A 27,080-nucleotide genomic window follows, 5' to 3' on the forward strand; every position below is an offset into this window, starting at 1 on the left:
ACTAGTCAGTCGGTTAACAGTCGGGTGTGGAAGAAAGTGCTGAGACGTGTGCAAGTGAGTATCGATGAATATATAAGGAATCGTCCATGAAATAAATATATTACTATTTTAATATGAATCCTCAGTGTAAATATATTACTATTTTAATATGAATCCTCAGTAATATGAATCCTCAGTGTAAATTTAGTGTTCTTATAACATTATTTCGGCTTCAAATATCCACAATTCTCAACAATTGTACTAATAACATTTTACCATCTTTTCTTATTTATATGTCTTTTTAAGAATTAATAAATAAAATAATTAATAAATAATTGTTGTGGTACGACTGAACTTTTTAACGAGAAGTAAATTTTATTAGATTTGACTTATTATCACTATTATGTAATAATTCGCGAGATACCAAACTTTAATGTATCCGGCATTGTGTCCTAAATTTTTTTGAACGGATTTACTCTCCAATCATATTTTTTGGCTTTATCTTTTCTTCCATTTTAAATATTTTGTCGCAATGAAGTATCACGTCACATACAAAAAGTAATCTTACAATAAATAAGTAATGTTGTAGAAATTAAATGCATTCCTTTTTTACCCGTTACAAGAAAATGAGTTTTAGGATCAGTTGCTAATGCTAATGCACAATCACGTATAGAATACATAACTGTAAAAGCTTGTAGAAATCCATTAGCAGGGTGATGAGACCACAATTGTACATATCCTGAATTAAGAGAAACTAACAATGTTCCAACATCAGACTTAACCGGCCGAACATTTAAAAATAACGTAGCTCGAACAGCAACAATTCATGCAATATTCAATGCAGATTCTTGCTGTTTAGAAGCCGTAGGATATTGCCTATAAACATTTATCATTATGATTCAGATTTGTTTTAGAAAAGTACAGTTGCAATACCATGGAATACCTCTGTTTCGAAATGAATTCTTTCTTGTTCAGATTTTTTTATTTTATACGTTATTTCATCTTCGTGGTATCTTATCCTAAATTTATATAACACTGATTAGTCAACATTGTTTATTAGAGCACATTATTTCGAGAAGTGTAATTTTTATATTATTTCAACATTTCTCATATTATTCTAGATCTTACCTTGACATTGGATCGTTAACTTTATATTTTCGATACGGTTGACCCGTTTCTAATCTCCAAAGTATTATCTCTCCATTAAAAGTTGCCGTAGCATCTGTATCGTTCCCCAATTCTTTTTATATACATATGCGCCAGAAGTTGCAAATTCTACGACTTGACGATTCCAACTACTACATAAGATTCGATTTTCCAGCCAAACTAAACTGGTTGTTTCATTCTACATAATCAAACGAATTTATAGGAAATATATTTGCGAATATTATCAACAGAATTTTACAATTATTAAAAATGTTGTTTTTAATCTCGATATGTAATAGAAGATAACAAAATAGGTAAGTGCGTACCACTGAGTTTCAAGAGCAATGTTCCGCAAACAAGTACCAGTATTAAAATTCCAAACTTTCAATGTACCATCACGAGCGCCTGTTACTAGTAATTGTTCAGATTCATCGAAACAAGCAGCAGCAATTTCAATGTCATGAAATTCACCATATAATAATCTACTGTGTGCATGCGTTACTAAGAATAAACGATTTCCAAGCCATGGATCCCAAATTATTATAGAGAATATTTCTTTTTTATATTTACATGGAGGAAATCCGCACGAACGCCAGGCCGCTTCTGGAGAAAGCGGCGTGGTAGTGTCGGACTCCAACCGACTAAAACCTCCACGAAGACCGTCCCGGCTGCGATCGAGAGAGGCCCGAGAACCGGTGCGAGCGACACCCCCCCCCCTCCCCGCTCCTCGTGCTCGATGCTCGCTCCTCGTGCTCGATGCTACCGCTGATGGAGCGGTATATGGCCATGTCACACCGCGCCTCGTCCCCGGAGCCGCCGTGCCAGACAGCCCGGTTCCCCTTCCGGACTGCTTGGCGGCCCCGAGGTACAAACGCCCAAGCCCGAACCTCACCGGCTTCGCCCACGTCACACGGAGTTCCCAGACGACACTCATCCAAGTACTATCCATGCTTGGCGCTGCTTAACTTTCGTGATCTGACGGGAACGAGTGCACTCAGCGCGGCATGGGCGTTGGCATTATACAAGAATCTAATCCTGCCGTAACTACCTAAGTTTTTAAAAGATTTCGTAGAATATTTTCATTTCTGTAGATGTAGAGAATAAAAATTATACAAAGCGTATAAATTACCACATTGTAGAGATGGTTATATAAAACGCGGCTGATAGATTTTATATGTGTAAAACCATCAGATATATCTTTGTTGACTTTAGGATCGCAAAGAATCGCTGCGATCATTGAGCTAGCAATGATCATTTTACGATTCAATGTATTGTACACCACTGTCATTGATGTATGTTCACCAAATTCGCTGTTCACCCAATTGTATGTCTGTATAAAATAACTTGACTTAAATTCTAATTATACATAGATTTTATATTGCTATTTTTAATTAATGCTTTTTTATTTCTTTAAGTGAAATATTACTTGAGAAAAGTATCTTCTAATGAGATATCTTATTATTAAAACCTGAATACAAGATTGAGTTAATACATCCCACATTTCGATACATCCATCTTTCGAAAGAGAGTACACGCGTTTACCAGCATCTTGTACAATTAAGGCACAAATAGGTGCACGATAACCTTGGAATGTACTATTTGCTCTTCTAGTCACGAAAGGATTCCAAACCCGCACTATGCAATCTGGTCTATTGGTTATTAATAACTGACCCTCTAAGTAGATATATTTTTAAAAGGTACGATGTACTTACAACATACATATACGTCAATAAGCGAGGAAAAGTTTATGGTAAACTACCGTCGCAAAAGGTGAAGCAAGATATTCCCATGTTAACTTTGAATTTGTATTGAATCCTTGCTTCTGTAAGATCACTAAATAATAAAGAACAATTACAACATCTACTGCTGAACATGAAAGCTCTTAAACTTCCATAATAGGCTACTTGTTTCACCCAATCCGTATATACATTCTTAAATTCTACAATTATCAATCCTTTCAGTTCATCCTATAATGTATGTTACAACGTATTAAGACATGTTTATGTAGGAAGCAGAAGTTTACATAGAATACTGCAGAACCAGTGATATATCTATCTGTCCTAGGACATCTTTTACATGTATATCACGTATGAGAACTTGAAGACGTTTGACCGAGAATTTCTTTCGAAATGTCAAAAATATTTGATGATATCGATTATCGAGTAGACTGTGATTTTTTGTGAATTTTGTTCCCTGCGCATACTTAACAGACGCGATGACACAAGTTTCTGAAGATAAATTATTTATCTTGAGAACAGATTCATAGTGAATAAATAAACTATCACATTGAGGTTCTTGTATAAATGGTTCTTTCTCTATTGGACTAAAAGACATGACTTTGACAGATCCACTCATACCTCCAAGTACAATATACGAGTCCTCTTTGATATTTTTACTGAAATTACTACTACTACTACTACTGAAATTGCTGCTAATTAGCTTACTAATTTACATTCTCTCTTACGTCACGTCGCGATCTTTTGATATCCTCAAATAGAATTCGTGTAAAACGCGTAAACATATTTCTTGGACACGAAATAATCGATTTTTACTAAATTCGACATCTTTGTTCTTAGGCTGCCTATGAATAGAAAATATATCGCACGATAATTTAGAAAGTTAAATGGCTGTCTTTGAGGCATTATCAGTATTATTGAGGCATTATCATTGTTTATATCGCTTAACAATGCAAATAATTTGACGATATCCGGTATTTTCACAAATTCGCCGTGTCGTAGGTAGCAAAATTTTCAATAAATTTGCTAAAATAAACCTCAACGGAAGTAAGACTAGGAATAATATTTATTAACTGCATATTTATCGATATTTGCTTTGAAATATGAAGAAGGTATCCGACTTTTCTGCACTGTCTTGTAGAGGACTGGTATATAGGATGTTTGACCGTGAGATTTATTAGATGTTATTGCTTGTTGTCGTAACCGTTGAATATATTTAAAAATAATAAATAGATATACAGACTATATTTGCTCAATCGCTCGTACAGAGCATGAAGTTGCTAATCAATACTCAATAAACGCGAGGAGATTGTGACGTCAATTCACATCAGAGATCAGGGCACACACCGCGGGCAGAATGGCGCCCAGATGTCTGCACATCCTTGGCGCGTACCCTCAATAGTCCTAAGTACCTACCGGGGCTCTTGGAATTTTCATAGTTAAGGCCCTTCGGACCAAGCGAGTATCTCTTGTCTCAGGTTTCCTTTTACGTTTATTGTTTACTATGGGTTAACACGGAAAGTTAGTTTTTCCTCGCGTCTGGTATGTTCCGTTAGCAACTTTCTCACGAGGGCGGCTAAAACCCTTCCTCGTCCACCAACCGTCTTATTATCCAATCGGAGAAAGATGTCTACTACCCTCACTTCCTTAACCAAAATTATCATCAACAAGTCCGATAGTCCCGTGTCCTTAGACACACCCATCCCTAGCTTTCCCCAGACACAGTATCGTCCGTAAAACTTCACTTATTCCGTATCCTTAGAATAGTCAACATATCTTTACCGGTCTCTACCCTTATAACAGTCGAGTGCTTAACGTATCATTGTAACTAAGTTTTACATAACGTGGTTGGAGTGAATTGTGATTTATGTTAATTCAGTGTGTATTCCAGTTTGATTGTTGAATTTGTAATAAAGTTCAATTAAAACAAAATTAATAGTAGTGTTACGACTCAGCTATAGTTATTTTATCACACAACCCTCAAGTTTACGTGACAAGATCACCGGCGATCTATCGGTTTCGTGATTCCTTGTGTCTTCGACGTGACACCTACAACGCTTGTTACGTTGTTACGCGTGCCAGAGTTCGCTGACCTCTCTTCCAGAGATTCAATATAATTTCGCGGAAGAACTCTTTAACTTCCTTCCTCGTTTTATTGCGCTACAATCTCCTAGCCACGAATGATCTTTTTGGCGACGGGTTTATTGCATGAAATTCCTCCTTCCTCGCTGACACGTCTAATCTTCGTCCAATTTTCTCATTGTATCCCGTTGTTATTGAACTCTTTGAAACTTCACGTTGTTTAGTTTCTTCTTTTTAAGTATAATAATCGTGTTGTATTTTTTCTCAGAAGGATGTTTCTCTTTTTAGTTAATTTTTCGTATTAGAAAATGTTTACGTCACATTCTATTTAGTTAGACGGATATAAAATTCTTCGGTTGACAAAATGATAACTAATTCTGCGGTAGATGAATGGTAATTATTCGGTTGACGAACGGTAATTAATTATTTCATAGACGAACGGTAATTAATTATTTTATAGACGAACGGTAATTAATATTAACATCTATGAGTAGCTACATTTATTTATATTTGTCGGAGATGAAAAAACGTCGGGGTCTTTCTTTTGCAAATGTTTGGGAAGGTCCCCAACGTTTGTTCAAACTGCCTACTTTCTTTACAGTTTTAAACTGTCTTAATATCGTTATAAAAACATAGTTAGTAATTATGAAAACATAGATAAATTTATCGTAAGATGTAGCTTTTAACGTTTTTAACTTCAAATTTCACGCCTTTCACTTCAAATACTGTAAACACGGTTTTGAATAAACGTTTTAAATTACCCTGATTTAAAAGAAATGACCAATTTTACGTTCGCACTACGGATCGTGCGGGGCGCGGGACGTGACAGTTTAAACTCAAACTTTTTTTATCACTTTAATTTATTTATTCTTAGGAATTCCTCGAACGAACGTTTAAAGTTTAAAGTTCTGTTAAAGTTAGCAACGAATATCGTGCACTTCTTTCAGTTCAACGTTCAAGTTTTCATACAAGAACTTGGAACTTAATAATTAGAGCATTTTAGATGATGGAAGAACATTGTTCGTTTTGGTGGTTTCATTCCGTAGGGATATATAAAGATATATAAAAATTCTGTTGGAATGCAACGATATCAATCTTATACAGATAAGGTGATTGATCGAACGGGTTCTTTCCTTTGTTACCCATCGATATCCCCATTAGCGTGCGTTCATTAGATGTACCGGGACGACTAGCGCGTGTATGCTCTTCCGAGAATTCGGCGGAAGGAGCGTGAAGATATCGATGGCACATTGGGCACGTCGGTGTTGCGCTTTGACGGCGTATCGCTTTGTATCGCGAAACCGTTGGAAGATTCCGTGGCACGTGCCGCCACACAGACACCTATACAGGCATATGAACAGGACAGGTTATACTCACTACTGTATAGAGAGTGGGGTTCAAAATCTTTTAAGGGTCCATGGGTCACTACGTACAGTCAATCTGAGAGTAACTGGCCAACTGTCAACAATCCATAACACTCACTTATATTTTAAATACATTTGGTTCTGTAATTTTGTTTAATAAATATCACATAATATTATTTCAACGTAAACACTGTGTCTTCCACAGATTATTAATCTTAATTTCGAGATTAAATTCTAACAAATTCCATTCATCGAACTTAAAAGAAACAAGCAGACACTTGTTTTAAACACTAACGTTCACCTGTGCTAGCAGGTCTAAGATTTAAAACTGCAATCCAGCAAAACTGTAAGTCGCTGGTTAATGATCACAACGGACAATGCCAGGTAACTCGAGGAAAAAGAAGAAACGAATTTTGGCAAATTAACTGCGCTGGTATCTTGAGAGACCCAAGTTCGCAATATATTAAAACTGTGCAACGAATAAAATATTCTTAAAAGATGGGCAATGTATGAAAAAAAGAGAATTTCACTCTCCGATCGTTGAAATTAATTTCCATTTTCTTATATTTCATCTAAACTTTAATCAAATCGCGATTAAAATCGATGGTGATCGGAATAAAATTGGCGATGTCGCTAGTATTGTCTTTAAAAAACGGAATTCAAACGGTTAACGTTCGTCATTCAAATGCATGGTTAGTAGCTCGTAAACGTTGCCGACGTTGTTCGAAGGTGTTTCATCGATACTCCGTAAATAATCCCGATTCAGTTGGATTTTTAGCGCTTTCCAATCTGTTTTACCAAATTTCTAAACGAAACGAAACATTCCTCAGACCCAACATTTCCATCATACGCGTATTTCAATAATTCTAATAATTACGTCGCTTATGACCGACAAAGTGCCGCTCTGATCGCATCAAAGCGGAAAGATTAAATTTTTATAAAGGTCTAGCTTTAGATCGATGTTTAGATAATAAATTTACTACAGAAATTATTTTATTTATTTTTTATACAGATTGCCAAAAGGCAAGGTTTTCGGAATTCACAAAACTACCTATAAACTGTTTCAAAACGATAAATCTTTCGGAAGAAGAAGGTGGGTAAGAATAAAGAAAGAATTAGCCCGCAGAAAATCTCGATCTACATGGAGAGACGATTGGAGTAGCGAAATGCGTGTGGTGCCGTCCGGAACGGCATCGGCTGACTGACTGACAACGCATACGAAGGATAATGCGGAACGAATGGAGCGATCGAAGTGTTGGTGATGCAAGGATTAAACCGTATCATCTCTCGTTGCAAACGCGGAGAAGCTGATGTTGAAGCAGACGTGCAGCACGCTAATAAAGTATTTTGCAACGTATCGAGAAATATCGTCACTCGAAATGCGCCTAATACGTCAAAGTAGGTGAAACTGAAACATTTTACCGCGAATGGACAGCTAGAAGAATAGATCCGTTAAAAACCGACGTAAGTCCAGCGGATTGATGGGTTAAACAGCCTCAGCCCAGGCACTCGTCGATATTTCAAGACGTTTCTAGCCATCGATGATCGATATCCGACGTGCTACGATCGAATTTGTGTCAACGTTGATTTAATTGATTTAGCAAATACGCTTATCGCGCGGAACAATTCATCAAGCATTAAGAAACCGAGTATTTTAAACTTAGCCGATACGCGATAGTCGTTCTTCATTGGAATAGAAAGTACGATTAGGTCGGGAGAAATATACTTGGCTATTACGTTCATCGATTGTTCGTGCTATTGAACTCGCGACAAAGTGCAACGTACAACGACAATGCCAACGACAACGTCAACGCGTTTAATGGGCTTAGCATTAGCGTTGTACTTCTGGTGCGCCAAGCGACCACGTTTATGGCATCGTTGTGGTCGCGGTCATCTCTGCTGGTGCCTACGAAATGTCAGCTTCGTTGCGCAGAGATTGTAAACGCGATTCGGAAAGGTCTGCCGAGCCGATCGGTCGTCCAAGGATTACGATATCGTCGAGTAATCTATCCCTGCTATATATATGTCGAGTTCTCATTGGGGTTAAGGGCGTTTGGGCGTCCATTTGAATTAGATATTGTCGTTATGCACTAGAGGAGATATTTACTAATACAATTATGATTATTAGAGAATTTGACAAGTAACCGTGGTAATTAGATATTCGAGATACTAATGCCAATGACCTTAGGTTCAACAACGAATCCACTGTCAACGGAATAGCAAATGTGCTTTCTTCCAAAGTCCAAGTCGTACATGACTTACTTGTTCACAGCACAAGTATTACTCAACTAACTATTTATTAAAGCATAGAGTATTCACTGATCGTAAGACGCTGTGTAACTCGCTGATGAGATACGTACGTGAATGTCTTTCCGTTACGATGATGCTGTAGAGGAAAGTTATGATGGGGTGTGTCTAAGAGTGCGAGATGATCAGATTCGTCGAGGAAATCCTTCGTTCGAAAAGTGAGGGAAATGGACGCTGCTGTTAATTGGTTAATTTTTATGTTTGATTTAGGGACTGCTAGGACAAAAACCGTTTGTCCGTTTGAAGAACCTTAGTTAACTAAATCCTAAGATTTACAGCGGGTCCTCAGGCTAGCTGGAAATATACTGTGAAGATGTATCGATATCTGGTAATCATCTTGCCCGAAGAATAGGGTCTGTGTGTGGCTAGCCACGAGACAGTAACCGTTGGAATGTTTACTGTCGAGTACCGCCACAAATATTTCTTTTTAAGGAGAGCTATACAATTACTCCATACCTCTATTAGGTAAAAACGTTCATTCCACGACCGCGGCTACGTTTAGCGACGATTTAGTGGCTGTAGTTTTCTTCCAACGCCCCTGATTGGATCCTTCTGGAGTATACGAATTTCAGTCGAGAAGTGAATAGATTATATTTTGGTGGTAGTGGAGTCACTGCCAGGTGAAAAGAGAATGCGCGTTTCGTCCCGGGACTACCGGTAGACTCGTCAGTAAGGCTATACCCGGTAGTCCCTGCCTTGGACGTAGAGGGAATCAGACATAGAGGGAGTCTCGCTAATTGCGGTATTTATATCGTGACACCGTATGTATATTCGACCGCTAGCGAGACAGACAGACTCGTTGTTGTCGTAGTAGCACTCTAGTGGCGGTTGGTACCCGCGGATCGTCCGGGAGGTGTTACGACCTCGTTGATGCCTCGACCTGTCGGCGTCCTGTTGGTACCGATCCGCCACAGTACTAATATCAAATATTTCGCCAGTTCGCCGTGAATCGAAAGTATGAATTGATTTCCTCGTTTTCATCTCCAATCGTCCAATCGTCCAATGATAGCCATTGCTATTTTATCGTTTGGTTGCAAAGACGCGTCGGAAATGATTGGGATTTCCTTGGGTCGAATTCGCGTTATCTTTTTCTTTTAACATGTATCGCAATTTTTGATAAAAGTCTCTATCTTTTCCAGTAAACCTGGTATTTTATATTTTTCTTCAATACTTTGATAACTTTTCTCTACTTCTAGGTGTCTTATAGTTTCGTTATGATTTTGACATAGAATTCTATTTACTCTTTTTCTGTCAACTCTTTTATTGGTTCCCATGCAAAAGTTAATTTTTTGTATGTATCGTGGAAATAAAGAATTATGAGTTTCAATTGAATCTTTTCTAGTTCTGAAAATGTGTTGTCTATTGTTGTGTCTATAGTTGTGTCTATTATGTGTTGTCTATTCCAATGTTGGTATGATTTTGAATAATCTTCCTAAGCCAAATTCACCTATCTCATCTTTGGTCAACTGGTAAAAGGAATTGTCGTTTGGTTTCAAATCAAGTCGTTCAAGAATTCCTGCCGCTTGCTTCTATTCATTGAAATGTTCTGTATGATCTATAACAACTTCATTCTTGAGGATTTCTGTTTTTGTGATCGCGTGAACTCTGGATGAACTATCGGCTACCGTGTTATCTTTACCTTCTAGGTATTCAATCTCGTATTCATATTCTTCTAATTTCAATCTCCATCTCATTAAACGTGATGAAGGATCTTTACAATTGTTTAGCCATTTCAAACTTGATGGTCTGTCTTAATTATGAATTTACAGATATTGTCTTAGCCTTTTTATTGCCGATACGATTGCTAGAAGTTCTTGTTCAGTAGTTTTACTCAGGCGGGGTGAGTGTTCTTGAAATAAAACAACATGGATGTCCGTCTTGTGAGAGAACTGCTCCTAGTCTTTCGTTACTTGCGTCGGTTGTTAGCGTGAAGGTCTTTGTAAAATCTGAATAAGTTAAAATCGGCGCTTCACATAATTTTTGTTTCAACGTTTCGAAACTGTCTTATTGTTCGTTCGTCCAGTGAAAGCTAATATCTTCCTTAATTAAGTCGGTCAATGGTTTGGCTATCTTGGAAAAGTTACGTATAAATTTTCTATAATAATTGGTCAGTCCTAAAAATGATTTGGCCACGGTTGGGTTCCTAGGCGCCCTAAAATCTTTCACGGGCTTGATTTTCTTCGGGTTCGGTTTAACTCCTTCGACTGCTACTAAATGTCCTAAATATTCAAGCTCTGGTTTGAGGAATTCGCATTTATCAGGCTGTATCTTGAGTCCCAATTCTCTAAGTCTTTGCTAAATTTTGATTATGTTTTTGAATTGTATCTCCGAAAATTATAATGTCGTCTAAATATACGAAACAATTAACATTGACGAATCCTCCTAATGCTGTGTCCATCATTCGTTGAAAAGTTGCGGGTGTATTTTTCAGTCCAAATGGCATGCGATTATGATGGAAGTGGCTTTGTTTTTGTGGAGAATGCAGTGTATTTCTTTGAGTTGGGATTCAGGAATTCGGTGGAATCCTGATGACAGACCTAGCACTTAGAAGAATTTCGCGTTTCCTAACTGACTAAGAATATCTTTGATATCTGGTAAACGATATGCGTCTTGATCAGTTAGTTCGTTTAGTCTTCCGAAATCTATCACAATTCTCCATTTCTGACTTCTTAGGTACTACCCAAACGGGTGAATTGTAAGGCGAATCTGATTCTTCCATAATATTTGTACTTGGCATTTCTTTCATTTGTTTCTCGATTTCAGCTTTATGGCATTCCGGGGATCTACACGATTTAGTATTTATGATTTTGTCTTGTTTCAAAGTTATCGTGTATTGTGTCAAATTTGTACGAGGTAAAAGATCAGTCTATAAATTGAACACATCGATATAATGAATCAAAATCCTTTCAATCGGTATACAAAGTTCGGGTTCTATATGATCTGTTCTCACAATGGTTTTCAATTTAGCAATTTGTTCTAGGTCTTTACTATTATCAATTTCGTTAGAGATTACTTGATTTGTCTCATTAGAATTGAAGAAGCATACTCGCGTCGGTTTGCCTTCGAGGTAGATAGTTTGAACTCTCCTTTCTCCTGGTTGAACAACTTTAGGTTTCTGAAAATACAAGACGTTATTGTCCAATCTGATTTCATCATTTGAAATTTCATATTGATATTATTCAAGACACGGTAATCCTATAATTCCTTCTTCAACCAAAGGAAAATCGTTAGGTACTACGTAAAATTTATGAGGTTTACCTAAAATAATGATTCTAACAAATCTATCAGTGAAATATTTGTCTTGTCCCATATAAAAAGTTTAAGGTTCGTCTGATTTGAATATCTTAGTGTCCGATTTATTTTCTTTGATTAAATTTATCCCTGCTCCGGTATCAATTAAATGAATTCGTTCTCTTGCAATTCCTCCAAATGGTATTAGTTAGTAGCCGTCTAGTTGTTGTGTTAACCCCTGATATTCTTGGTCTTTCGTTGTCATTTCTCTCTGTTGCTGTTGATCCTCGTTCTCATCTGTTCTGATCTGGTTTATTCGTGTGGTTGGTAGGTTTCTTTGGCTGGCCAATTGAAAATTTTGTCATTGTGGTGCCACGTGTCCCGACTTACCACATTTAAAACATTTTACTTGTCGTCGATCAGCAAATGGTATACGTTCCGGTTTAGAAAATGGTGTGTTGAAGTAGTCACCACTTCTAAGAAAACTCTACATCTGGTCTTTTTAGTTTTCTCAAACACTGAAGCCATCGACAGCGTGTAGACAAAAGACTGCGACGGAGACAGACCATAAACAGTAGACAGGGGACGTTGGGTTCGGGGTTTTCAGTTATTGGATAACACAGCTAGCGTGCGGATCTGGGCCAGCTCAAATTGTACTCTTACTTATAATTACACTTCTATTTAAATCAGAAGCAACTAGATCATCGCTTCACTTGGATATCATTCGAATGTTTTCTTTTGTGCAGATTATTGCTCGAGTGCCAAAGAAGAATTGGTAACATTAACAATTGATGAAAAATACCAAACACTTATACATCATTAACGTCTGATGTCAATGTTTCTCTTAAAAATGGAAATATCAATGATACAAAAATTTAAATAGTGCTGATATCGTGTCCTCGACCCTGATGCCTACCAGTCCTTCCTTGCAGACCAGCGTCTCGCTCGCCGCATGCCGCCCATGGAACAGTATGACCCATAGCGACGCATCCCCAACCGCATCGTTGTACCCATACGGCAACTGTCTATACGGTTCGGAGATGAACACTACATCCACCCTGTTCTCACATGCGTACTGCAACAAGTCTTGCGCAAGCCTGCATCTATTCAAGTTTATTTGCAGGACCTTTATCTTCTTCTGCTCCTGCCCTCCACCCCGACCATCGGACAGGCCAACGAGCCCGTAACGTGCCTAGCATTCTCTCCTACGTGCTTGCAGCACGTCGCACACCTAGGCCCCTTCGTGCACTCTTTCATTACGTGCTCGCTGCTGCCACATCTCCTGCACAGTTCCCTACCCAGACACGACACCGTGCACTTCGTAGCATCGCTGCACGTCCGGTAACAGCATAGTCGAAGCGATAGTCAGGCCGGTCCTGAATCTTCTCGCCCCCTCTTCCCGTGGGACTGCACTCGCGGGTAACACCACCACCGCCACCGCCACCTGAGTACCCCATGGCGCCATCCTCAACGCTCTCACGTCGACACTTTCTCCACTCTTCATCCCCCACTCTCTTCTTGAATCCTCCACCAGCTCCTCCTTGGTGGTAAGGGGATCGATATTCTTTATCTGCACCTCACTCATTATGATCTTCCTGTAGAATTCGATAAATATGTGATCAGCACAGGACTTTCTCATACCCGTCGCCCCCTCGATCATATTTCTGGCGTCCATGAACTTTTTGTATGTCTTGATCCAGCCCCGACCTTCCTCCACTTTGATCAGGATCGCCTCTTTCCTCCTCCTTTGCCGCCTACTCTCTTTCCCCCTTCGTTGGCACTGTAGCGGCACAGGAGTCAAAGGACGACGCGAGTCGAGAGCAACTCGTGCTATTGTTTTGCCTCAGGACCTTGACTTAGCCTTGACGCATGAAACATAACGACAAATAAACTCCGGGCAAAAACAATGTCACCGCTACATGCAATCGTCGAATCAAGACGAATTTCAATTTTCCGACTCTCCCCCGACCAGTATAAATAAACGAAGACGATCGTGAACGACAGTACATATCGAGTACATATCGTGTATCTAACAGCATCGAGAGTTTTTTCTGAGTATCTTACGAGCGTCTATCAAGTTACACGACAAACCTTTACGAGTATTTATTCCGCGATTCTATTCTGTGATTTATACTTCGTACCAACGACTCACGTTTACGACTGTGTCTTAATTTATCGATTTAAATATATTTGACGGTTACAACAACAAGTAATCTCGTCATTAATTCTCGCGCACCTACATCCTCTTCACATAAACCTCTACAGCACGTACACCGGAAGATGACAAACCCTGGGGCCCCCTTCTTTCCTTCCTTCTTCTGCCAACCGTGCTTCAACCCTCCGAATCCTCGCTACTCTCTCTGTCCATCTTCTCGTTGACAACCGACCTACCGCACATCTCCGCATAAGTAGGTTCCCCTTTCCCTAGGCTCTTAGCTGTTGCGACCTTCCTCCCTTCACCGGAGGACATCATCTTTCTTTTGGAGTATTCGGCCGCTATTCTTTCGCTCGTATTCTCCCTCCTCTCGTCGCATGTATTACCTCGCTTCCACGTTTCCATGGCCAGTCTTTAACCTCCTTCTTCTTGTCCTCTGACCGATACCTTTTATCACGTCACCTATTTTTCGGATTCCCTCGTTCCTTTCCTTGTCGAGATTCGGCACCTTCACCGGTACGTTTAGCATTTGCACTGCCCCCGACAAGGTCTGCGAACCCTTCATCTCGCTCATCGTGACCATTACTTCTTCTCCCTCGACCTCGCTATTCGGAGCGTCGATATCCTCCCTCGCGCTATTTCCCATATCTAGCGCGCTCCTCGCCAGATATCTCACCTCCTTGTCGTTCCTCTCTATATTCGGCGTACTCTGCTCGCTGTCTCCAACGCCGAACATGTTGAGAATTGTGGATCTTTGAGGCCGAAATAATATTATAGGAACACTAAATTTATACTGAGGATTAATATTAAAACAATGATATATTTATTTCATGAACGATTCCTTATATATCGATACACACTTGCACGCGTCTCAGTATTTTCTTCTATACCCGACTGTAAACCGACTCTTCGACGACCCTTAACCGACCCTTCGACGGACCTTAACCGACTGAAGAGTTTACATTCATCTGTTTTCGAGACGCTTCGGACACACATACTTCCACACACTGACATTCACATACAAGTATCTCTACTACGCATTTAACCTAGTCCAGCACAGAAAATTATACATATCTCAATAGAATAAAATTTCTCCTCCTTCCTATTCGTCGCCAGCATCCTCCCCCATTTTTACTTTCACTTATAATCGGGCTTCGCTGAAGCCTCTTGCTCGGCTTAAATAGGCTGAACCAGTCACCCTTCTCCTTTCCGTTCGGATTCGGTATCACGGTGATAGTAACATCGATAGTAAATTTAATGACTGAGGTAGCCCTAGGCTTTCACCTATTCCCTTCCTTTCTTAGCCCATGCGTCTCGTTGTCCTCGGCCGTATAGCTCCTCCCTCCCATCGAATCCAACTTGATTTCCCAACGTTGATCTCCCCACGTAAAAAAATTATATCGGGTTCGGTGTTATTTTGGTGTTACTACAAAAGTGTAAGGTACACGTTGGTAGAAGTTTCATAAGTTTTCGCAAACCAGATGGTTATTTGGTTCATTTTAATCATTTTAGAACAATAATATCTTAACTAAACAGGACAGTGTAAATAGTAAGAAATGTATCTCTAGAAACCATTTATTACATATATTTTTTTATTATTTATTAATCTTAATCCGTGTCTTTCGGCTTTGGACAACTTCCAGATTACATCTCTTATATTGCCTTTACTTATATCTAACGCTTATCCTTCTTTGGCTTTTACTTCCTTGCTGTGCTCCCTCCCTGTCGTTCCTCCCCCTCTTCTGCTGCTCTTCTCTTCACTATTATCGCTTTCAATTCTGCCAGTCCTTCTCCCGTTTCCTTTAGCACTTCCCCCATGTTCCTTGCTCCTCCTGTAATCTCGCATTCCTCTACTACGTGCTTCAGGTCCCCCTCTCCTTTTCGGCAAAATCTGCATCCTCTTTCTCCTTCCTCTTTCCAGTGTTTCCTTGCCCTGGTTCCGTTACCACATCTGAATCTTGCTACCATATTTCTATCCTCCCATTTCATCTTTCCTTCTAGGTACTTTGGTAGTCCTTCTTTTGCCATGTTTCTGTAGTATTTGTTGTATTTAGATTCCCTTATTCTTTTCTCCCTCTCCTCTGTTTCTCTTTTCCTTCTTTCTTCTATGATCTGGTTCGCTGTCATCCTTTCTTGTCTATCTCCTGCCTCTCCTCGAGTCCTTCCCTCTTTCGCCTCCTCTAATCTCATCTTTCTTTTCCTTGCTCTTTTCCCTTCTTGGCCCTTTCCCCAATTCCTTTCTCTCTCCTTTATACATCCCTTCACTAATTCCTTCTTCGATTCCAAGGCTTTCTCCTTCTCATACCTTACTGCTCTTTTCAGTGCCTTTTCTCTAATTTCCTCTATCTTACACTCCTCTCTGAGGATGTAGTTTGGCGTTGTTGTGTCTAAGCCTAGCAACCATCTCACGTATCTCCTTTTTACCCTGTCCAGTCTCTCCTCTATGTTCCATCTCCACACCTCCGCTCCATACAGCGCTACACTCTCTACCAGTGCTCCAAACATCCTCATTCTCCTCTTGTAGTCCCTTTTAAATATCCGTTCTCCTACGCTCCATGTCTTCTTCATCGCAATTGTTGCCCTCCTTTTTCTGTCTTGAATATGCTTCTCGTTGCTCCCGTTTTTTTGCAGTATGTACCCTAAATACCTAATTTCATCCACTTCTTCTAGTTCTTGTTCCCCCATCTCCATTTCCTTTGCCTCCTCTTGTTCTTTCTCTTTTCAAACACTATTTGTTACGCCTGGCGACTCTTTACCTGGACCAGGTCATACACCGCGGGCCAGACGGACACCAGATGTCCGCTCATTCTTACGGCGTACCCTCAATAACCTTAAGCACCCGTCATAAATCCCACTAATTTGCTTGCAAAGGTCCTTCAGACCCAACAAACATCTGTTTTCTGAATCATTTCTAAAGATTATTGTCTACCACGGCTTGACAAGGGAAAGTTGGGTTTTCCCACGCACGATGCTTCCTAATAACAACTTTCTATCGAGGGCAGCTAAGACCCTTCCTAGTCCACCAACCTTCGTTTAACCAATTAACAACGAAGCCTATTACCCTCACTCTCTTCACCAACCTTCGTTTAACCAATTAACAATGAAGCCTATTACCCTCACTCTCTTCGGTGCTCAGTTCCAGTTCCACTTCCTCTAGGAATGTGTTAAATCTCTTCATCATTTCCTTTAACTCCTCTTCGCTGTCAATACAATGTCATCCGCGTATGATAATGACCATACCTTCCTGTCTCCTACCACTATGCCTCCTACTTGTCCTTTCCTCATTTCCTCTTCCAGCCCTGCCACATAGATGTTAAATAGTGTCGGGCTCAACGGGCACCCTTGTCTCACTCCCCTCACCGTCCAAAACTCTTCTGTGTTGTTGTTCCTGATCCTCACTACGTTCTTTGTCTCCTCGTATATCTCCTCTATCCTTCTGGTTAACTTCTCGTTCACACCCATTCTCCTCATTATCTCTCCCTGTTTCTTCCTCTTAACCCTATCGAACGCTGACTTTTATCGAACGCTGACTTCAGATCCGCGAAGCATGCATATGGCTTCCCTCTTTCCCCACTCAATTGTTTATCTATTATATGGTTCAATACGTACACTGCGTCTATCCCGTTATCGCTTTCCTCCCCCCATTCCGCGCCCTTTATTACGATGTTCCTCTTCCTTCTCTCCCTTTCCATCCTGTCCTGATCCTCCTCAAACCTCCTGATTCTGTTCTCCAACTCTTTCTTCTCCTTTTCCCATCTTTTCCTCCCTTCCTCCCTCTCCTTCTTCCACCTTTCCTTCTCCTCTTCTCGTTCCCTTTCCCATCTTTCTCTCTCCTCTTTCCTGTCCCTCCTCATCTCCTCTACTAGCTCTACCATCACCTCCAACCCCCCTCTATTTTCTCCATCCTCTCGTCCCATCCTTCTTTGCCGCCCTCCCTCTTTACTGCCTCCTTCTCTGTCACGCTGTACCTTTCCAGCGTGTTTCTGCGATCTTCCTTCTCTCTCGCCTTGTCCGTTATCCTCGATCTGCTTCTTGTCGCCATCTATCTTCTTCCTGACCAATTAGTTTTGTACTTTCGTCCACCTAACCTCTTCTTTCCTAACTTTATGTTTCGCACTTTTTGTCACTTTTTTAAAATACTTTTTATACCCTCTCTTCGTGCTTTCACCCTTTTCTTTCCCTTCTTCTTTCCCTTTTGTCTTCCTCCTCCTTTTCCCCTTCACTTTTCACTTTTTCACAGCGCTTACTACTCACGTGTTACCTTCGCCCGCGTCCAAACCGGAAGTCCATTTATTACATATATATTGTTCATATATATTCTATTGTTAAGATTGCGTCGGTTTATATAGGGTGTGGTCGAAGAAAATGCTTTTACGATACACGCGGACGTAAGGCGATCCCCTATGAAAATATAAGAAGAAGGTTATTCTGCATGCGAAAATAAATTAAAAGTGTGATATAATATTTGTCAATTAGTTTTTTTTACTTAATTTTCAAGAAAATAGAATTTGAACGTGTTAAGAATTGTCCTAGTGTACACGTGTGATAGATTTGCAAATTTATTTTCCTCGAAAACAAACCGTCTTCTGAATAAATTTTATTTTACATTTCCGACTCATTTTCACATGTAGAATAATCTGATTATTTACTTCTACCTAGTCTGGAATGAGCAATGTTCAAATACACTCATTAAATTTTCAAACTCGGTTTTCGCAAAAACGAAGTGTCATACAAAAATTTTATGTTATAATTAGCGAAATTCAAGTACACTCGACAAATTTTCGAACTCGTTTTTCTTGAGATCTAAGCCTCGCACCTGAGAATTTTATTTTCTTTCCTGCTAAATTTTTTTCGTAAGGAATTACCTCCGTATGATAGAATTACAATATTGTTTTCACAAACGAAATGGGTTAAAAGATTTACTTATTACGAAAATGTTTATTTACATTTATTACAGTTAATGAAAGTATAAGAATCCTAAAAAACGCTAATACAGTGATCACGATCCGTTATATCCGAGGTCATCGTTGATACAATCATTCAAAATACAACATACAAAATACCAATATTGTCTAAGATAGATAATATACAAGGACTCCGGAATGCGCGGCTTATTATGTTACTATTACTTCTTCCGTTTTAATTTCTCTAATTTACTCTGTTGCACTGAAGCTTCGCTAAATATTTCTTTCATCTTCCGCTTACGCCCTTCATCGCTCTTATTCTGTTGTTATATTTGTAGTTTCGTTAAGAAAGCTCTGTTTCTTCGTATTTCACGCATAGCACCTTTTATTTCTTTTTTATTCTTGTGCAACAATTTTTCTCGTTCAGCTATCTCACTGAACACAGTTTTATGTTTCTTACCGTCCTATCTGTAAAGAATATATGAAACTGAATAACATTTTTGAATTTATAAAACGGCGTGATTTGAAATTACAAATTTGATTTTTACACACACTGCTTTAATTCGCGGCCTATATAGTCTTAATGGTTTTGGTTTCTTCTTTTCAACCAGAATGTATTCTAATTTTTTGATCTTGAATTCTTTCAAATCTTTTCGTTATCGCATAATATGTTTCTTCACGTCTGAATCGCTCAAGTGGGCAGGAATGGTGGTACCGGGTATGTACATCTCGCCCAACAGCAGACGGGCTGCATTCGAGCAATTCTTAGACGGGGTTGGCAATTGCGTAAGCCGATTCCTTCCCCACCAGGTGCTCGTCCTGGGGGATTTCAATGCTCACTCCATAGAATGCCCCCAGGACGAATGCATGCGGGCTGGCGCGGTCATGGTGGGCTGTGGAACTCGGGTTTCTGTTGGTGAACAGGGGCTCCACAGGGTGAACGACCCCCAACGCGTTCACACGGATCGCAGGCTGGAAAGAAGGAGGTTGAGTCACTCTCGGACCACCTCTATATATTTATGGAGGTGGATGATATTTTAGACCTGGGACGGCGTCCGCAGGTGATGGCTGCAGTCCGAGCGGGGGACGTGTACACCCATTACCAAGGTGGAAGGTCAAAGAGAAGGAGAGAGATCTACTCCAAGCGGCCACTATAGTGGTTACCTGGAGTGGATGCCGCCACGAGGTAATCAGGCATAGATGAGGAAGCTGAGAGCCTCCGCCGAAACATGGCGCTGGTATGCGACGCGTACTGAGGAATGGAAGGACTAGTTTCCCGGACTTAGTGTTTATACTTAGTGTTAATCGACGAATGAGGTTGAGTTGGAGCGGGAGTAGTGTCTTAGACTGGTACTCAGCCTCTGACCATTTTTATATTATGCATACTTTTAGGAATAATGTTAAGCGGGTGGTTTGCCAGCCTGGGCCAGTTTCATCTCTGCACCGGCCGGGCCTCGTATCTTCATTGACTGAATTCTCCAGTTTTCCCGGAGATTTCGGCCACGCTGACAGCTCCGTCCTCTCTACGACTGCTCCACGCAGGTGCTCATCACAGACACTACCTATATTTCAAATATCCCAGAGCGGTCGATGCTCGTATGGAATCGATAAAGATTGAACGATAAAAATAAGTATAAAGCTCAGGAGTTTGTCGTTTGGGTATTCAATTGTGTGTTTACTACCGTTACTATTCACACTCCGCACATCGTAGTACAAATCGACAAATTTTTGCAATTTAATAATTTATCAACCACAGTTGATCATTTTACAATCCACAGGAAAATGATAGCGTGCTCAATATTCTACTTTGTGTTTGAAGATACATAAAAAATATATATTTATGCACTTCCTATACTACATATCTCATTGAACATGTGAAAAATATCTAGTAGAATATAGGTTATGAAAATACATCTATTTCATAAATATATTATGAAAATTATGTAAAGAAATATAAATAGCAGATAAATTTGAGATAACAAAATGATAGCACGCGCCATACAAAATATATTTTAGAAAAAATTGCGTCATACAAAATATATTCAAGAAGAAATAAATAATTTGTTATATTAATTATGTTAATATTTCATGTTTTACTTCCCTTGTAAAATATCTGTTATATTTCGATGTACTCAGGTTTTTAATATTTTCATGTTTAATTATATTATTCTTCCAGAACTATATAATTTGACTCATTCACTATTTGAAATTTCCCTCCACGAAACGATTACCTTCAACGAAAACCATGCCATGGTTTGAAATACAACTTTTCGAAACATTTAATGTAAAAACAGGGAGGTCATGAACCTTGCTGATATAAATATGTCGGAGATGAAAGGACATCGGGGCGTTCCCTTTGGAATTCTTGGGAAAATCCCCAATACTTTCGTCTTTACGATTTAATCCAATTATAATTGTCCGAGATTTGTGATAATGAGATTGGGCTCGAAGTGACAACTAATCGCTATCCCTAGCCGCGGTCACGGGATGAACGTTTTTACCTAATAGAAGTACAGAGTAATTGTATAGCTCTCCTTAAAAAGGAATAGTTGTAGCGGCACTCGACAGTAAACATTCCAGCGGTTTTTGTCTCTTGGCACGCCACATGCAGACTCTGTTCTTCGGGCAAGATGATTACCAGATGTTGATGCATCTCCACAGTACATGTTCAGTTAGCCTGAGGAGCCGCTATAAATCTTAGGATTTTGTTAACTAAGATCCTTCAAACGGGCAAACAGTCTTTATCCTAACAGTCCCTAAATCTATCACCTACTGCTTTTCTCACGAACGACTCTTCCCGCTAGCAACTTTCTCTGAAGGGCGGTTAGTATCCTTCTTCAACCACCAACATAGAAATTAACCAATTAACAGCAACGTCCATTTCCCTCACTTTCCGAACGAAGCGATCTCTCCACGAATCCGATGATCTCGTGTTCTTAGACACACCCCATCATAGTTTAGACACATCCCATCACGACGGAAAGACACACTGAATCAGTGAGTAAAACAACGTCTTTACTATCAGTAAATATGCCACGTTTTTAACAAAGAGTCAGACGTAGACTTTGGAGGAAAGTACATTCGGCTATCCCGTTGACCGCGGATTCGTTATTGAATCTAAGATCATTGCCATTAGCATCTCGAGTATCTAATTATCACGGTTACTTGTCAAATTCTGTATTAATCATATTTGTACTAGTAAATATCTTCTCTATTGCATAACAACAACATCTAGTCCAAAAGAAGATTCGTTACGCGCCCCTATTTCTAATCATAATGACAAACCGACATAGATATTTTCCTATTTTATTTTATAAAATCGCAAAAAATTTCTTCTTGCTTAAATTTAATTTACGATAAGTATCTTCTGTTTGTTCCTCGGTCATAATCACAGAAATAAGTGATGGAAGTGATAGTGTGCATCGAAATATAATATAATATGCTCAAATATACTGCAACTGCTAAATTATTCAACAAGGGCGGTGGCAGAGGCAATCGAGAACAGATGACTAGCAACGGTGTCATCGTAAGTAGCTTGTTTATTCTTCTTCCTTATTTTGAGATTTAGCTTCTCTTCCTTACATTCATCAATTCTTTGTATTCTCCTTATTTCACCTTCCTTTTTCAACCACTTAGGCGCTCATTTCTTCACCCGGAACAGAGTATGTAGCTGATTTTCATCGAACAAACCTGTTCGAACGTCTCACCACTTTACGGATACTTGCATATAACTATAATACGCATCTTCATTCGTCTCTTATTCATTGAATGGATTTGAGAGACAGCGATTCTGGCGTGCTTTCCTCTAAGCATTATCGTGTTAGGAATGTTCCTACTAGAGTATATATGTTTCGTAACGGTAATAAATACACCGAGTTCGATGGGCTTTCTTCATACGGTGCAAATTTCTGATACCTAGATTTACTACTATAAACTAGTGCCGAGTTTAATTTAGTAGGACCGACATTTTACAGATATCTGTTAGATACGCGGGACAGCGTGCTCTATATATTTAGTGTAGTTTAAAATGATATCTTATAGGATTCTCAAATCCAAGTTGAAACTGTATTCGTGAGCAATTGCAGTTTTCATACAGGCATGTATGTATGTTTTCACTTAAAGCCTTTTTGACTATGTGGCATCAACGTTTTTTATGCACGTTGTCTATTGACAGACTTGAGCGCAGTGAGATCATATATGAAGCTCTAGAAAAATTAGTAAATGAAATAATTGTCAAACAGATCGAGAGAAAAGGAGCGTTAGATGCTCCTCTTATTAAATTATTAGAGAATTAAAAGTTGTTTACTTTTCCTTTTTAATATTTATATTATATATACTATTCATATTATATCAGTTCTTCCTTTCCGGTAAAATTACGTAAAACAGATCAATGTTTGCTTCTCTCCAAATATCTATTATGAGAATTATCATAATCTTCATCAAGAGAAACATCACTTTTTTTATTTCATATTGAAAAGTTTTTCGCCGTAAATCCTAGAAGTTCTGGAAGAATGGAATATTTAAGTTGCGTGAAAGATGAAGAAAGGTTGTGGAACAAAATGGCACTTGTATACTTCAACAAATGCATATAGAATCTAAATGAAAATCGGAATGAATTCTCCGGGCAACCCAATAGTAATTTCAAATGAACTTGTATTGCCTTCATCATATTTCCTGCTCTCATCACTGAAACTATCATATAATATTCGTTCGTTTTTCATTAAGGGTCTCCCGGATATGAAAATTTATAATAATATATATTCTAGACTACTTACATATCTGTTATGCAACTACTTACATACCGGTTATGAAACTAAACGCCGATAGTGTGAAATAACTGTAATATCGTGATATAATATGTTTACAAAGGAATGGATGATACAGATGTTAATTGGACAGAAAAGACGATTGTTGTTCAACCTGAAATATTCACGCCAAACGTACAGAAAGCAGCACAACTAAATGATTAGAATACGACTCGACTTTCACAAAATGCAATCAACACTCTTTCGGTAACGCCACTCGCAAGCTCTGCTTCTCGACTCGCACGCTGCTTCTCGACTCGCTTCTGTCTGGCCGTTGTAGCATTCTATTGTCTTTTGCTAGGCCCACCGCACACGTGTTCTGCAGACGCTCGTGCCCAGGGTCACGCAGGTCTTTTCTACGAAACTATGCACTTGAAAAGACCCATGACACATTGGTGGACCCGACGGCGCCTCGGCTCTCGCGACATTGTTCGTGGTTCGCCCGATAACTCTTAGGCTTTTCGTCCACGATACTACACTCGGCCATCCTGCAATAACATCTGCCCCCAGTGTTATCGGTGATTCCCAGTATTTCTATAAGAAAAAGATGACCATGTTTTAGATATGTCATTTTTTTCTGCGACGAGATATGGTTCCATCTAGATAGATATATCAACTGGCAGAATAGCCCAACATGTCCCACTACCAATCTTGGAGAAATTTGGGAGATACCAATGCATACGACTAAAATTGGTGTATGGTACGCTATATTGCGGAAATGAACAATTGAAGGAGCACGAGAGATGTTGCTGCTGTTACAGACTCGGAAAGTAGTAATAGGAAAATCACGTCTGACAAACATCCTGCATACCGCAGCCACCGAAGCTATAATAAGATAATAACAGGATAGCCACGTCTAATAGGCATCCAATGATGTATTATGGCCTATACGATTGATATACCGATTTAACATCTCCGAATTTCTTTCTCTATGGGGTGTTAGAGACTGATGTGTACAAATCGAAACCGCTGAGGAGAATATCGAAAGGCGTGTGTTACGTCGGGCGATCCTCTACCTGGACCAGGCCATACCGCGGGCCAGGCGGACACCAGATGTTCGCTCATTCTTACGCTGTACCCTCAATAACCTTAAGGACCCGTCATAAAACCCAGCAATTTGCTTGCTAAGGTCCTTCAGACCGAACAAATGTCTTTTTCTAAATCACTTTCTAAAGACTATTGTCTACTACGGCTTGACAAGGGAAAGTTGGTTTTTCCAACGTACGATGCTTCCTAATAGCAACTTTCTATCGAAGACGGCTAAGACCCTTCCTAGTCCACCAACCTACGTTTATCCAATCAGAAGCAATGTATACTGCCCTCACTGTCCTGACCAAAACTGTCATGAACAAATCCGGTGGTCCCGTGCGCTAGACACACCCATCACTAGCTTTCCTACGACACAGTATCGTCACTGTACCTTATACTACGACCTGTACCTGTACGACTGTACCTGCTCCTACGACCTCAGGAGAGTCAAGTCAAACTTCTTCTGCGACATCAGGAGGGTCAAGTCAACTACTAAGTCTAAATCTAACGCCTAACGGTTAAGTCTAAATACGACGCTAGAGGAGCGTAAGTCACGTAAACTATTTAAGTCGGTTCTCGATATTGTCGAACATACATCTCCTCTACTAAGTATACTATAGTGCTACGTCCACTAATACACTAAATTCAATTATAAGAGCCCAGCTCTAGCGGGCATATCTATCTTTGTTATCTATTTGTATATACTCAACAGTGTAATCTAAGTGTTGGAAATATATAACTTATAATTCTGTGAATCACAGTGATATATAAACTGAATCACCCCTATTATCTCAACGGAAATCAGGGAATCGATCAATTCGTGGTGCCGATTGCTATAATCGTAACGGGAATTTACGACTCCCATTGACGTCTCTCCTCGCGATTGCGTCTCCCCGCGATTGGTCGAAACTACAGCGTGCGTTACAAATAAGTGAAGAGGTATTATTAAGCGTCTTTAGAAACATGTTAAGAAGAAATAATAAATGTATTGAATATCAAGGTGGGCATATTTCACAATGTCTGTAATTATTTTGAGGCAATTAATCCAGGTGATCCACCAGTTATAAAAAGAAATTTGCTATATGTGGCGAAGAACCGTGTTACGTCACGCGAGATAATCCGTACGCCAACCCTCGTTGGCTGGCCGTCGAATATCCACCTACCGTTATTCAGACCTTCAATGAACTTAAGTATCCACCCTAAGTTACCCTGACTTTTCTAACGAAAAATGTGATCAACGAATCCGCTTTCTTCGTACTTTAGATATACCCATAACGAACTTCCCTCTGTAATAGCACGACAGTCGGTCAAAACCTAGTCATCAACGCGACAAGTGAAAAGACTCTTTTCTAGACGCTAAGTTACTGAACCCAACTTTCGGTTCATGGACGTGACGGGGGTTGTTTGCATGGAGTTAGGACGGAGCTGTGAATGGGATCCAAATCTCCGGGAAACCTCGACAATTTGTACAAGGATGTTAATCCGAGTGAAGTTCTAGTGCCTATGAAAAAAAGCAGGTATGGAAACTAGCAGAATTTGGTCTGGAGAAGATATTACAAGTGAAATGAAATCGCATGTGAGGTTATGGCGGTGAGGATGCCATATTCGGACGCGCAACAATAACGCCGCTGCACGAGCCAACCGAGGAACTACACGGACGCAGCCATATTGGCACGGATGCCGAAAGCGCGTCTCGCGCGCCTTGTGAAAATGGTAGTGACTGGAGGTAGTGACAAGTGCGGGTATAAGTGGCCATTTTGCGCGCCTAATGGACGGAAAAAGGACACAATTTTAGAGGAGGAGAAAGAAGTGGATGAAACCATGAGAAGAGGGGGCGAAGCGGAGTTGGCTGCTGAGCCTACATGCGTTAGCACCAGACGTACGAGGAAGGCGGTCCCTTTCGAGAAGGGGGCCTTCCGCTCCTCACTGAGCACGGGGAGCCTACGGACCGAGCAAATGTCGGAGGAAGAAGAGACCTGCGCCGTCGGAGCGCCCCGCGCGAAGAAGAGAAAGGCCAGCGGATCTCCATATCTTTCCACGGAACTGGCCATCGAGATGAGGACATTTACTACTGTGGACATAGGAGCGGAAGTGCGCCGTCGAGCTTCTGATGTGACCAAGGTTGCCGAATTATCTCGCAACTTCAAGGGCGCACACTTGAAGATACTGAGAGAAGCGGCGAGGTCCATCGCCGCTGGCGCAAGAGAGATTGTGAGAAAGATGGACACCGCTCCTGGCGTCTTCCCGATAACGGAAGGACGCATAGCGGCGTTAGAGGCGGAGAACGAGGCGTTCCGAAAAGAGCTGGCCTCGCGCTCCACGGCAGAGCAGAGCGGCGAGAC

At 40.1% G+C, this 27,080-nt stretch overlaps 2 protein-coding genes, 1 long non-coding RNA gene and 1 pseudogene across 3 annotated transcripts; all 4 read right to left on the reverse strand.

Annotated features, from left to right (window-relative positions):
* Positions 1–311: 311 nt before the first annotated feature.
* LOC112212926 (WD repeat-containing protein on Y chromosome-like) lies at positions 312–3,689 on the reverse strand. The gene is given in 13 exon segments (XM_033320972.1): positions 312–431; positions 593–855; positions 923–946; positions 948–1,004; positions 1,108–1,201; positions 1,204–1,322; positions 1,452–1,670; positions 2,148–2,173; positions 2,255–2,455; positions 2,594–2,799; positions 2,885–3,085; positions 3,366–3,564; positions 3,678–3,689. Coding segments are annotated over 13 exon segments (1,695 nt in total). The 3' UTR covers positions 312–357.
* LOC112212927 lies at positions 2,024–2,141 on the reverse strand (annotated as a pseudogene).
* Positions 3,690–10,631: 6,942 nt separating the features above from the next.
* On the reverse strand, positions 10,632–12,376 carry LOC117151717. Its single transcript, XR_004461818.1, has 2 exons — positions 11,873–12,376; positions 10,632–11,729 (listed from the first exon to the last, which is right to left on the reverse strand). It is a non-coding gene; the product is annotated as an uncharacterized LOC117151717 (long non-coding RNA).
* Positions 12,377–15,698: 3,322 nt separating this feature from the next.
* Positions 15,699–16,734, reverse strand: LOC117151715. The gene has a single exon (XM_033320971.1). It carries the CDS (start codon positions 16,689–16,691, stop codon positions 15,699–15,701), a length of 993 nt encoding a protein of 330 aa, XP_033176862.1. The 5' UTR covers positions 16,692–16,734.
* Positions 16,735–27,080: the final 10,346 nt, after the last annotated feature.

This window comes from Bombus impatiens, unplaced genomic scaffold, assembly GCF_000188095.3.
Source record: "Bombus impatiens unplaced genomic scaffold, BIMP_2.2 scf_0381, whole genome shotgun sequence".
Lineage (NCBI taxonomy): Eukaryota > Metazoa > Arthropoda > Insecta > Hymenoptera > Apidae > Bombus > Bombus impatiens.